This window comes from Dreissena polymorpha, chromosome 11, assembly GCF_020536995.1.
Source record: "Dreissena polymorpha isolate Duluth1 chromosome 11, UMN_Dpol_1.0, whole genome shotgun sequence".
Taxonomy (NCBI): domain Eukaryota; kingdom Metazoa; phylum Mollusca; class Bivalvia; order Myida; family Dreissenidae; genus Dreissena; species Dreissena polymorpha.
The window spans coordinates 51,352,237-51,367,328 of record NC_068365.1 but is presented as its reverse complement, the minus strand read 5'-3'; the positions used below and the strand labels follow the sequence as shown (position 1 = coordinate 51,367,328).

At 34.8% G+C, this 15,092-nt stretch overlaps 1 protein-coding gene across 2 annotated transcripts; it reads left to right on the top strand.

Annotated features, from left to right (window-relative positions):
* Positions 1 to 1,272: 1,272 nt before the first annotated feature.
* Positions 1,273 to 7,335, top strand: LOC127850088 (procathepsin L-like). 2 transcript variants are annotated; one of them, XM_052382861.1, is made up of 9 exons: positions 1,273 to 1,421; positions 1,870 to 2,046; positions 2,347 to 2,399; positions 4,058 to 4,192; positions 4,896 to 5,048; positions 5,637 to 5,669; positions 5,924 to 6,118; positions 6,423 to 6,582; positions 6,935 to 7,335. In XM_052382861.1, the coding sequence occupies exons 2-9, from the start codon at positions 1,896 to 1,898 to the stop codon at positions 7,126 to 7,128; spliced, it is 1,074 nt and encodes a 357-aa protein (XP_052238821.1). In that variant the 5' UTR covers positions 1,273 to 1,421; positions 1,870 to 1,895; the 3' UTR covers positions 7,129 to 7,335. The 2 variants fall into 2 exon arrangements, with proteins under 2 accessions (XP_052238821.1, XP_052238822.1); XM_052382862.1 differs by having other exon boundaries at positions 6,423 to 6,551; positions 6,935 to 7,123.
* Positions 7,336 to 15,092: the final 7,757 nt, after the last annotated feature.

The following is a 15,092-nucleotide window of genomic DNA, read 5'->3' as shown; positions in this document are numbered from 1 at the left end:
CTATGGAATGATACAGTTTTGTCTCAGACACAACCTAACAGCTTAATGTTCCTGTTTTTATAGTTTGAAATATGGAAACTGTAAACGTACGCAGTAACGTAGAACGGCATTGTTTTGTCGTCGTTCTAAAAAGGCTCAGAATCAGGTAGGCCCATCACTCACTTGTCGATGATTTCCTTAAGCTCACTGGCCAGCCTTTTTTGGACCCACATGGTTTTTCTTTTCATTAAAAATTCACCAGTGAAGATAAATCGTTTTCATGACTTCTTTATTTCACTTTCGCGAAGATACTGTTTTCAACATGAGCTTTTTGCAGTACATCAGTATCAAATTGTCCTAGGTCGTCATCTTCTAGCCCGTGTTGCAACGTTCGCAGCCCGGAAAAAAGTGAATCGATTTTCGATTTGCCGTATTAATATTAACATCCGCCGACGTCCGTCCGTATGACTCCGCGTTCATCTGTGGCACTCCGTGTTTTCAACGTGTTAAGCCGTGAAGGTCTTTGTTAGCACCCTGTCAATACGGTATCGTCCGTGTTGTATTCGGAGTTTTTACGTGATAGATCGTGTATCCACATTGTTTTCACCGTGTGTATCAATGTTTGCCCCGTCTTCCTCCTTAGCAGCTCCGTGCTTTCTAATGAACTTGTACCGGCGTGTTCCGTGTAACCGCCGCGAAGGGCCCGGAGACAATCGTAAAACTGCCGTCATGGTCCTTTATGGTCCGGGGTCTAAATGTCTTCCCGGACTTTCAAGAACGCACACGGACAACTAATGCAATTATACGGCTGTCCCCGGCACTAAATTGCTGATGCACAGATCATCCCAGACGCTGCCATCTTCCCGGAACGTCACGGATCAACAAGGCAGTTTTGAACTTCCCAAAACTGCGGTCTTGGTCTGCAGGAGCCCCAAAGAAATTCCTGGACGTTCCAGGACCTACAGGGATCGACACGGAGCTACACGGTGGCTTCACGGTTCACATGCCGGATCGTGCGGAATATGATCCGTGTTGCTCCGGCCTCTATATGAGACTGTGTTTTTAGACCTCGTGATCTTATCGTCCGCGTTGTGCAAAAAATAACAATTCATTGAATAGTTTGAGCAATAAAATATCTACCTGTTCACATGTTAGAATCACATTTAAAACATCGTGATATTTTTACTTAGTGATGAGTTGGTGTTTGTATTATGTTAACAACGATACCAATTTTAAAACTAGGAAGAGTTTCAGAAAACATTCCTCCAAGTTCATATAAATCTTCCTTGTAATGGTGATTAAGACAATTGTATTAATGGGTGCTATTCAATATAGAAACATATCTTCCGCCCTGTTGTTATATTTATTATCCGGGTAGGTAAGCAGCAGTACACATGCAAGCGTTTCTCTCATTTACAAGAGACAATTTGTGATTGTACAAGGTACGAGCTATAATATTTGTGTTTTACTTCGTTACATTTGTCCTCTTCTATCTTACCTGTTTTACGCGATCTATTTTTTCCGTGAACATTTTGTGAAGATGATATTTTAATCAATATCATCTTCACAGTATATTGAGAATCGAAAAATAATGTTATCATAGGCGGAAAAAGTTCGGGTGTAAATATTGTAAAATTATTTTTAAGAACGCGCCGGTAATGCAATAAATTTAAACATTATTGTGTCGTCTTATTCCATACTTTTCTATACCTGTATGTAATTATGTATATATAACACAGTGTACATGTATAATCATTACTATTTAATAATTGACTTTATTGTTTTCATATAAAGTTCTGTCTTCAATTCTCCATTATTTTATTTAAATATATATCATAAGACGCATAACTTTATAAAAAAAGTGTGTGTTTTTTTTTGTCGCCTGTGCAGTGTTGGTACATTAACGGCAAACGAAGATGGTTCTGCTGCTGGCCACCCTCTTGTTGTTAGCGATGGCTGCGCATTCATTTTCGAATGTGGTGTCATATGATGGCGTCATTCAGATTGGTGCATACAACATGAGCCTCCCGACCGACAAATTGTTTCAACTGTTCAAAGATAAAACTGGTAGAATATATTATATTTCTTAATCTGGTTGATGCATTTCAAGCAAATATATGCTGATACTTATTAATGCGAGATGTTCTTACACCGTTCTGTGAAACCAATCAAGATATTATGGTAACACATGTACTGAAGTGGCGATTTTTTGCTTACACCGTTTTTACTTTCCTTACTTCTGTTAATTTTCTTAGGGTACATAGTTTCATAAATTTTATAGATATAACGTCCGTAGGACGTATGGAAATGTCAGAGTAACTCCGGATTATTAGATAGTATAAAAGTGCGCGTATTCTCTCAAAACAGGCAGTTCTTCCCCAGACCTCATCGAGTACACATCGCTGAATAAGCATTTTAAGGTAATTACGTTATATTATTAACATAAAATTAGGGACTGTGAGCGCATTGAGTCTTGCAATCTTCTTCTAGCGACTAAAGAGCCTTGAAGAAGGAGCAGAACTGAGGTAGTATGTCCTACATTGATTTAAAGCATAATTAATTTACTGTTTCAAACACATCGATTTATTAATAGCAAATCATAAAGCAAGGTTGCTTAAGACAAGTTATATTATATTGTTTTTTCAATTTATTCACTGAGCCATACAAAAGACCGAAGCTCGGTCGAGCGACACTTTACACTACGTTCTTAATTGATGTTCAGGCGAGTCACTGATGATATCTAATTTGATCTGATATGAAAAGTATCTCTATATATAGACAAATCTGTGCGAAAATTGATCGTAATAATACATTATTGGTGTCAATGTATTTCCAGACATTATTTCAAAGGGCCGACAAAGAAATTATATGGTTTTAATTCTTTTTATTTTCAGTGTGATATTCAATGGAATATTAACAAATCCACGTGTTTGTATATTAAAATAAAATACGCTCTAATTTCTCTTTAAAATATATATTCATTATAAATGGTTTTAGTATATGGTTACATCGTTTACAATTCCTTTGTGGTCGCACACATTTTCGTATCGTTTCATTTATGAAAACTTTTTTCTTGCATGTTTTTCTTATGTATGTTTTGAACACACAATAACAAATCAGACTGGTAAAAAAGTATCGATGTCACCATTTTTCAACTTTTTTACAAAATGTAAAATTCTTCAAAGGTGTATGCAATTACATGTATTATATTTATCAGATGCAGCAGACTGAGCAGGCTTTTAAAATATGTTAGAAGATTGAGCAGTTTTACAACAATTAATGTTTGACACCATGTACCATACGTACATATGTAAGTTCCGCAAAATATAATCTTAAATTAGACAATACTTATAAAGTTCCAACGTGAAAAAAGGGAAAACTATCGTTTTTCCAAGATGAGTACCTAACACTGTAATTTATGCATTTTGTTGTGTGTAATAATGGCGATAAAATGCTGTTTAATGCTCATTTCCGACTGTTTGAAGGTTCCCATGTCTAACAAACACGTTTTTTCCCTGTACCTATGGCACGTTGGAGAACTAGGAACTGTCTATCTGATTTGGTGACTTGTCGTTTTATTTATATTTTTGTACGTGACAGAGGGTCCGGTGGGCGATGTCAAGCTATTTTGAGTATAATTGCTGACCGATTTAGTACCCGTTTCTGTAATCAATAGTTTACCCCGTAAACAGACCTGTGTCACGTTGGAAACCTAGGTACTTTTAATTGTCATATAAGACAAGCTGTCTTATTTATTCATATGCACGTGGCAGGTGGTAAAAGTAGATCAGATTGGCTACTTATATACGTACGTTGCATAAATGTGTTATGTATGCCATATCTGCTTATGTTCATAATCTACTTTGCCTGTTTCTTGTGCTGGTACATTTTTAAGGTGTATCGCTATGTCTGCCAGTTTCACACTCGTCATTCTTGAAAGGAGTTTTTAAATTGAGATGATTCATTAAGCAACACGACCCACAACAATGCGTCAATCTTTTATTATAAATTAAATAAAGGTAGCAACAAATTTTATATCAATTTATGCACTTGCTGGAAATGTATTTCAAAACGGAAGTATAAACGTTTTGCTGAAGAGGAGAAAAGACGTCATATTTTCGCTGACAACGTCAGGTACATCAACAAACACAACGCCAAATATGCAAGCGGAGAGTCGACGTTCTATCTTGGGATCAACCAGTTTACAGACATGGTATAACTGCTAAACATATAAATATATAACAAATTATATTTTATGCCACCAACCCTTACTTTATTAAGCATACTGCGTTCAGAACGTCTTAATTGTTTTGCACTAACAATATATACGTCGATTTTATTCAGAATTCTTGGAAATAAAGCTTTACGTAAGATACTTAATTAGTTTTAAGATGTTATGGTTTTTAACCATCTGTTTAGAAATGTACACCCAGTGCACAATCGGTAAATGTTAAGTGCATTAAAATTAATGAAAGCGCTTATTGTCTGGACATTATAAGCTATAGTCCTTTATCGCATTAGTACTTAAATCAATGCAGTGGTTGAAGTCGATAAAATGTCGAGTGGTTTAGTCATACTGCAACCATCACCACGTGAACAAGAATACTCTTTTATTGTTACGGTGATCGTGCACGTGTACATGTTGTATTACTGTTATTGTCAAGAAGATCGCACATTTCCCATAAATTACTGGAATATGTACAAAGGCCAAATATGTTATTTAATATTACACACATACACACACGCGCACACGCGCGCACACACACACACACACACACACACACACACACACACACACACACACACACACACACACACACACACACACACACACACACACACACACACACACACACACACACACACACACAAATGAATCGATACGCTCACAATTTAAAATCTATTTGTTATTGTAGAGCTATCAAGAATTTGCTGAAAACTATGCCAATCTTCAAAACCAAGATACTTGGAAAGGAAATGCGTCCATTTTTCTTCCGCCAGAAAATTATAGAGCGCCATCTTCCGTTGATTGGAGACAAAAGGGATATGTGACGCAAGTCAAGGACCAAGTAAGTTGTGAATACTTGTGTATATATAAATGCACGCGCATATAATCAGCATAATATAGAATAAAAAAAGGTAATTGTTGAATACAGACTTAATTTTTTAGAGAGATTTAGAAAACCCTTTCGTGCCGAAACAACTATTTTGTATTTTACAGTTAATTGGCATTATATTTCTCTCATACATTGTCTGACTTGGATGTGTTTATTTTGAAAACTAAATACACATGAAATTTGCGGGATAAAACAACACCAAACAGCAAGAAAACTATCCAACTGACGTTATTATATTTCGCGCAACAGCTTTATACCAGCAATTTTAAAATAAATCTATTTTATATCATGCGGGTTCAGTTGAAAAAAATCATAACTCTTCTGATTAAAACATAATTGCACCAGTCTTTGATCATTACCATGATGTCCAATCAGCAAGACATAAGATATTACGTGCATGGTTTTCTCGGTCACTCGGTGATATATCAAAATTGTTGTTTTTTTCGGTCACGTTATTTTATTTTAACATGTGTTTTGGAAGAAGCTAACTATATTGTGTTACGCATTCAATTATTTCCATTATTCATGCGTCTGTTTCAGGGACCTTGCGGTTCGGGCTGGGCATTCAGTGCTGTAGGTACATTAACAGTTTATTTTTAAAGTATAGATTCGTAAATCAGTTCTACAGTAAATGCAAGTTTGCATCATGAACATATTGTATAAAAAATTAAGTTAAATGGACAGCGGCTGCATAAAGTATCAGTCGATTATGTGGCTTCTTATATTAGACGCAACAAAGTGTGTAAATTAAAATTCTTCATGTAAAGTATCTACAAAAACTTACTATCATCGGCTGTACCCATCCAATAAACTATGCAATTATGCAGACTGGTGCCATCGAAGGTCAGTTTGCCTGGCAGACTGGGACACTTGTCTCACTGAGTGAACAACAACTCATTGACTGCTCTTCTAGATCGTATGGAAACTATGGATGTAGAGGAGGATCCCCTGGTGGAACTTTTCAGTATGTCCGCGATCAAGAGGGCATAGAAAGCGAGCCGGACTATCCATACAGGACAATGGTTAGTTTGTTTTGAACATCTCTGCCTACGTTATGGGCAGCTAGTATACAAATTATTCTGATTCTTTGTATTACCGTGAAGTGAAATCGAGTAGGCAGCTATGCAAATATATGCAAATCAGCTTTCGTAATAGTTACAACTGTGTAGACGTTGACCACGATGCCCTTAACTACTATTCGTTCACAGAGGTTATGCTGAAAACGAATGATGCGACCAGTCATAATGTTTTTCGAAACAAACTTATATGAATTTATTAATGTACTAAAACTATAGTTATACAATACTTTTTAACATTTGTATTCAGCCCTTCCCCTGTTCATTTACCAAGAGCAAGGTAAGGGCAACTGTTCGTGAATACTTTATCGTCAAGCCTGACGAAAACAGCCTGGAGACCGCCACTGCCTCAGAGGGCCCTATCTCAGCGTCCATCAAAGTAAATAGGAAGTTCCAGTTATATAAGGGAGGTACGTTTAATATCCGAGGGATAATTAGCTGGTCTAATGTACATGAAAGAACTTAATAAATAAAATGAATATACGCGTAATCAACTTCTCGTTAAATGTGGATAGAATTTTGTTATTGGTTAAAAAATGCATGAAACTAATTACTCGTATGAAATTTGTTATTTGGCAAATATACACGGAATCGACTTCTCTTTAAATATGGGTGAACATTGTATTGGTTAAATATAAATGGAACTGTTTACTCGTATGTAGTGTGTAATTGGTTAAATATACACGTTTGGAAGCTATACATTTTAGAGGACTTTCCAAGCGAATCGGCATAATATCAACCACGATTCTTTTTCTGATTAAGGTGTCTTCAGCGACTGTTCAGGCGAAACGAGCTGGAACCACGCCGTGCTAGTTGTGGGCTATACATCGATTCCCAACGTCTGGCTCGTGAAGAACTCCTATGGCTCAGACTGGGGTGAAGAGGGCTACATAACGATGTGGAAAGGTTGGAACGTGTGCGACATTGCATCTAAGGCCGTCTTTCCACGTGTGTGAACGGAACATTTCATTTTCTTTATGAATAACGCTAAAAGCGATATCTGAGCAAATCAAGGCAAACGGTATAACCGCACTGCACTGAGTTGGTATAAATTTTGTTTAACAAAGAAACCGTCTTTTTAATAAGAATATGAATTTTATTGACTTTGTCCTCATTAACAAACACTGTAACCAACAATTTATTCAAGAAAACATATTATACTAGCGTTTTATGTTTTCGTATCATACTACCGGTATTTACCGGACTTTCTTATGTTTATACTAACACTCGGTCTGGTTCGGTATTATAGGTTTAAAACATATATAATAACAAGAGCGTCTAAGACAAAACAGCAGACTTTTAATGGGCTAATCTTTTCAGAGTGAGTACGGAATATCAACAAGTTTTATTAACCTAGCTAATGTACTAATGAAAAAGGATTTAGTTTTGAAATATTCATGTTATGTTTTGTAATTGTTTTCATAAGACGCTCTTTCAAAATACTGAGTTTCATCAACCAAGTATATATTTGATATATTTGATATATTTGATATATTTGATATATTTGATATATTTGATATATTTTCCGCAAGTCCCTTTACCCCTTCGTTTGTATGTTTTAAGTTATCGTATTATTCAGATTGCAGTTGTCAATTTTTTCTATAACCATAGAATTAATTACCACAGAAACGATTAATTTTGTCTGACGAAAATTAAAATGAAATCATTTTAAAAATACTTTCCTAATTCACATATAACGTTCAGCAGCCTAGCTTGAGTGCTGTTTAAAAACAATTTCAGGACGAAGATTTTTGTTCGCCATTATTTCCGTCGTCATAACACCTACACTATTTGTCTTGCACTTAAATTTAAATTAAATGCATATTTCTATCCAATACACGAGTTTGATCAACGTCGCTTTATTACTTATTGAGTTATCGCAGGATCAAGTTCTGGACGGAAACACGGGCGGACTGCAGACAGACGAAACTGAAATAACGTTGATATTACCCACATGGCCTTTTATCCACAAACCAAGTTTCATTATCCGAGCCTACACCCTTTTTGAGCTTTTGCAGGATACAGATTTTAGTATGTATGTATGAATGTAACCATAGCATCTGTAATCATAGCTACGAAAATTTAAGTCCGACGAAAGTGTAACATAACATGATTCCCTAAATCAGTGTATTTATAGATTCTTCTAAATAGCTGACTATTATATGTAGTCAACATCGGTCTTTGAGTGAACACGGAATAAGAAACACGTGTAACCACTCAAAGGTATATCGCGCCTTTCTATTAGTGATTGATGAGACATCTTGTCCTTACAGACATAACAACAGCTACACTCTATGACATTAATAAATGAAATAACTTGAATATTTCCTATGCGGCCTTCTTTTCACATACCAAGTTTCATGACCTCCTTTTTGAACAAACGTAGGTTCCAGACTTTAGCTTTCTTTTTTTTCATAACCATATAAACTAACTTGTTGTCTGGCATAAACACGCTGACAGCGTGCATAATCCCCATAGAGCCTTCTTGTCAATCTAGCGTAAGTCCTTTTTGCCTTATCGCATAATCCATATTTTGACTCATAAACGGAGACACAAGCATACGGACGCATGAACGGACTGGGGGTGAACATTAAACTCCCGGTAGGTGATTAACAAATGGAATTTTACACCGGTATGTGATGAAGACTGTGTATCAGTTTCGTTATTTGTTCAAAGCAGAATGCAATACGACTTAACAAAACCGACTTGACTCAGCCAAGTTCTCAAAACATCATACTTAAATAGTGTTCTATACATATATTACTACAAAGGAAGACAATCAGCAAGGCTTATTGTCGACGTCGTATCGAATATATATTGTCCCGTTTTGGAAAGGCGATTGTTCACTTTCTTTAAATAAAAACATTATCTCCTGATATTTTATTTCTAGTTTCACTATTTCTATACATGTGACAGTATTTCAAGGAATGAAGCAGTCCCATACAAGTGTAAAGTCTTATAAAACGAAGATGTTGCATATCGTCCGTACTGTTTGGATTTAAATGTTTAAAGGTATCTTCTACGACCATTATTGCTCTAGCGACACTGAAGCGGGCCACAGGATGGCCAAAGATAGAACAACATGTGCGACATTGCTTCGGAGGCTGTGTTTCCTCGGGTCAATAACGTCAAGCCAACACACTTGTAGATATTTAACAGTGTTCAGTGTTAAGACTTTCATTAGTGTTTAGATAACACTAAGTCTTAAAATTAAGTAACAATTGTTTTTCACATCTCTTCAAAATATATGATAAACTAGTGTTTACATGTTATCGCATAATGATGTCTCTCTTAGTTTTAAATACAATCCCTAAACAACTATGCCTATTGCTATATTAATGATTCCACACACCTAGTACGTATTTAGTAATAAGACTTGCATAAGTGTTAAGACAACGCTAAGTCTAAAAATTAAGTTACAATTGTTTTTCACAAGACATTTCGGTTTACATGGTCAGAAAAAAATTGCCAAAGATCGAAACAACATGTGCGACATTTATTTGCAAGCCGTGATTACACTTGTGTGAAGCATTAAGCGTTTAACAATATGTTCAGTTTACATTTGCATTATATTTAGCAACATATATGAAACGACAGTATATAAAATTATAAGATATACTTGCATATGTTTTTTCTTTCTTTCTTTTTTGATTTATTTTGATTAAGGTTCATTTAAATCATGCATACTGTAAAATTAGCGACCCGACATAGCTACTACCTGTTCATTTTTTAGATTTGTTTTTCTGTGTTTTGGTATAGTAAGAAATGCCTGGAAATTTAAATTTAACGCCTGCATACAGAGCGTTCGTATGAATGTTGTGCGGAGGAGGAAACACGTCGTCAGATTTTTGCGGAGAACATAAAGTAGATCAACATACACACTATCAAAGACGTCAGTTTGGGAATCGACGTTTTATCTCGGGATAAACCGGTTCTAATATATAGTAAAGGTTAGGCAAACTAGAAAAAAAAACTTGATTGATGAAATATAGATTTGATATATTTCAACTAGTTGCAACACACAAATATGCGCATAATATAACTAGTATCGTAAAATTATGTGCTGCTTATCTTCAGACAAACGAAGAATTTGTACTTTAATACGCGAATCTCGTATCAACAAGAAATAAAACGAAATTTCGTCCGCCCGAAAATTCCACGAAACCATTTTCTGTGGACTAGACAGAAGAAAGATATGTTACGCCTGTCAAATATCAAGTACGTTTATCTATTGCGGTCACACTATGAAATGGCGTAAGGGTAAACCTAATATGCTTCTTTAACCGATCTGATCTTGGCTAGTTGCTTCCCATAATTGGTTAACATTAATAAAGTGGAACAACTTATTTCCTACAGTTAATTTTTACTCATTTTTTGTTATGGGCCTGTTTATATTAGCTTTGGACCGACTACAACATTTAATCGATAATCTTTGGCGGTGACCGGAAATATTTCGCGATCTATAAGCCTTTAAAGGGTATATTACTCTTTTCAACCCCCTTCCACCCCAACCCCTAACCCGGAAGAACCAAACAAATGTGTAATTAAATATTATTTTCTCTAAACAAGTTCATATATCTTAATTGTTGATTCTTAAAAAAAGTAAAACAAGTTAATGTACACATGATCGATAATAAAGTTATAAGCAATTTTTGATCTTCGACATGTTTTGTTTTATAACCTTACACGTGTATGTTTTTATCTTACGTATGCAGGGGAACTGCGGTTTGTGTTGTGAGAAGTAGACTTTGATTATGTATAACTCTATTTTAAACTTACACAGTAAGATACCAAGATTAAATCAATAAAAAATGCACTTAAGTATCAAAACAATTAGTTAAAAACTATTAATTACTGTCATTAATACAATTGGTCTATAAATAAATAAATATAATAGTTATAAAAGCACAACTATAATATTATTACGCGAAGTGCATTAAAATGTATCAGACTTGTTCAATTGAAGGTCAACATTTCCGAAAGATAGGTACACCTTGCGACTCAGTGAACAGCTACTGGTGAACTGTTCTAGAGCCTTTGGTAACAACGGTTGCTCCGGAGGTCATGCTGCCAATGCTTTCCGGTATGTCATCGCTCAAGTGGGCATCGAGGTCGAGACGGATTATAGATACAACGCACATGCGGGTTAAGTTTTTCATCTAGGGATGAAACAATCAATTGACGTTTATTAAATATTTAAGCTTCAGCAAGAGCAATCTTTAAATTTTCATACTTAAAATCTATCAAATAAACATAACGTTTCATCTGAGCGAATCGCGAGAACAACAACTATCAAACTCCTTCATCCAGTTCCTGTTAGTTAAGTTTTACAGGGAACCAGTTTATTACTCTACATCTTTGTATAATAGTTTCAAATAAATAGTAACCAGCTCCAATATCTACATCAGTTCTTTTCATATCAGCAGGACGTTGTAAATCCTCGTGTGTTCTCTCTTGACAAATCAAACATTCTTTCCAATCGAATCGATCAGTGGGTTTTTCGGTAGGTATATCATGAACATCTACAAGTTCTTTTTGCCATAATGTCTTTAAAAGTTCCATGTTTTTCAAATGCAAGAAACTACTTGGATGAACTTGCAATTAACAAAAAACTTGCATAAAAACCTTTTATTTACCGTATTTTCCGGTGTAAAAGACGCAACTTTTTTCTACAATGTTTGTACCCGCGTCTTTTTCAACGATTCGACTTTTCTGTGTAAAAAATCCGATTTTTATAAATATTTTCACCACCCACCTTTTGCAATAAAATCATCAAAAAATGTATGCAATCCTATCAAAATAAAAATATTTACCATGATTGTGACAATAATATCCAAAATTGACCATATGCATCCTGTATCATTTGTCAAACTGATGTGTGTATTTCCTAGACACCGTTTATATGTCATTGACAAATGGGAGTGTTGTAATACTCTATTGACATCGCTTACGTAATTTTGATTGGCCAGTATTGCTTTGTTTTAAGTCTACCAGTTATTTACACAAGCATGTGCTGGAATGATATGTGCATGTGTTGAGTTGAAAAATGATTGACATAGATAATGTGTTAGGATAAACATTAAAAGTAACATGTAAGCGTTGGTAATTTTAATGAAAAAAGATTACATACTATTGATAAAAAATAATTAAAAAATGCATTATCTATTTTTGCAATTTCGAAAAATGCAATTTTCAAAATGGCCGTTATTTTATATGGCCGTCGTATTTTTGCCAATGGAAGAAGTTTATTGATTTGGGATATTATAAGAGATGTGTATACCAAATTTTATTGTAATATATGAAAAATATATTTGTTATGATTTTTTGAAGATTTTTTATGAACATATTATGGCCGCCATTTTAAAATTGCTGCCAAAATCCGCCATTTTGATTTTTTAAGATGGGTCTATATCCGAAATTAAGTGTTATAACCTTAACTCCATTTCTGCAAAGTTTCATGCTTTTATCATTTTCTTAACAATTTTCACACAAATCGACTGGACTATGTCTCAGTCGATTTAAGAAATCTTTTTTTTAAATTGGACAAAAGCCCATGTTTGTTTCGCAAAAGAAAGGTACGGGCCATTATCCATGACTTCATTATGGTAGAACAGAATAAAAAATATATTGACACTACAACCGAGCATGCCGGTCCTGTATTAGTATCGATTGTGTTCATTCAGAACTTCAAGCATTGCCAAGAAAGTAGGATAAGGTTGACAAATACATGGTAAAATCCGGACTTATATATGCCATTTACTAATTAATATTTTTTATGTGAAGACAAGAGCTGTGTTTGTAAAACACAATGCCCCCTACTGTGTCGCTTTGAAGCCATATATTTGACCTTTGACCTTGAAGGATGACCTTGACCTTGACCTTTCATCACTCAAAATGTGACGATGCATGTCAAATATCAAGTTGCTATCTTCAATTTTGCAAGAATTATGACCAAGGCTAAAGTTTTTGGACAGAATTACAGACAGAGCGAATGACAGACAGACAGACAGGCCCAACACAATATATCCCCGATCATTCGATCCGGGGACATAAAAACAAATAATGCTGTACAATAAATTTCAACACATAACACTATTTGAATTATATTAAGTAAACAAGCTAATGGCAGCACGTATTTATTATATGTAAATTTAGACGAAACAAATATGTATGGAGTTCTTAATTAACTTTTACCGATTTTGAGGCTAGTTAAACATTTTTAAACTATGTGAGTGTAAATATAATATTTCAAATCAACCGTTTTGTATTTTATAAGGTGTTTTCTATAATTCATCATGCTCACCTGCATCCGGAATCCACGTTGTTCTCGTGCAGGGCTATCGATACTGGCTCGTAAAGAACTCCCATGGCGTTAAGTGGGGTGAAGCGGGCTGCATCAGGATGGCAAAAGATAGAAATTTCTTAATTGGCATTGCTTCGAAACGAGTATATCCAGTTGTGTAACAATTGTTCTAACGTTTGATTTAAAAGCCGATCATTTTGCGACGTCGATTAAATTTTTCATTCTCAAAATGTTGGACGCCATTTTGGTATCGTCTTTTGAATAGTCCTTATATGCTTAAATTGACGTTCAGTTTGCATTGAATGTCACATTTTCTGTTTTTATCAATTTTCAAAACAACGTAAATAGTTATTTTATTGACATTTTATTTAATAATATCATGCCAATTCATTTTAATTGCCCTCTTCATATCATGGAGTTATACCGCAATGTGCTTTTTTGGGAAACCCAACTATTAAGTAGGTACAAACACGCTAAACCAGTGTGTACCGATGGTAGTTACATTCAAATTTTTATCATTTCTTAGGAATGTAATTTTGAGAGAATTTAATTAGCTCGGATGGTTTTTAAACCCAGATTAGCGATTTCTTCCAAAATCTTCAACATTCCGGGATTTGTCTACTAATATGTGTTTGATTAAATGTTCATAAATGTTCCTAAGTCTGTCGTAACGTTTGACTTCAATATTGTAATAAGTAGTGGTTGCCAAAATTTCACTGATTTCTTATTATTTCCCTTCAGTAAATACACAGAGCAGAAAACAACAACATGTTTTATGACAACATTTCGTGTTGTCATTATACTATAAAGAATTACTTTATTGTCTCCTAACGGTGAAACCGGAGGGGACTTATGGTTTGCGCTCCGTCTGTCAGTCTGTCTGTCAGTCCGTCACACTTTTCTTGATCCTGCGAGAACTTTTAAAGTTCTTCATATTTTTTCATGAAACTGGAAACATGGAAATATGGCAATATGGAGATTATTCACGCCATTTCATTTTGCTCCTAAAAATTCTGGTTGCTATGGCAACAAATATGTATATATATATATAAATAAATTACTGACAATGGTGGAGTTTCACCGGTAGGGGACAATATTGCTTGGCAATCTCTTGTTAATTATGGTTGATAAAATCACATTCGCAAAAAAAGGGTTTTGTCCATTTTCATATTTTTTTACCATATCCCCCGTAGTAGCATTAGTTTAAGCAGTGGCAATTTTGTTAAAAGTATGCCTGTTTCATTTCACTGTTAACATTATATGATTCGATCTACGTATATCGAGGGAGAAAAGTAAAATTACAATATATCAGCTCTTTTTATTGGACATACATATACATTGCAAATGTTGTATTTTGATTGTATTTTTATCAAAGGGTGATACCAATTACTTTGCTTAAATAATTTAAATCGCATCGTACCTTTGATTTAGTGACTTTTATGATTAGTTGTTGTTTAGGCCGATGCATATATTTCTAAAAATTATATTATACGTTTAGCCTTGTTCAATTGTTTGAAGGGTCATGACTGATAAATTAAACACCCACGCGTCTTTCAAGTGAAACAAAAGTCCAGTGCGCAAACAACAATAATGACTAAATACAGTAATAAAGATGAC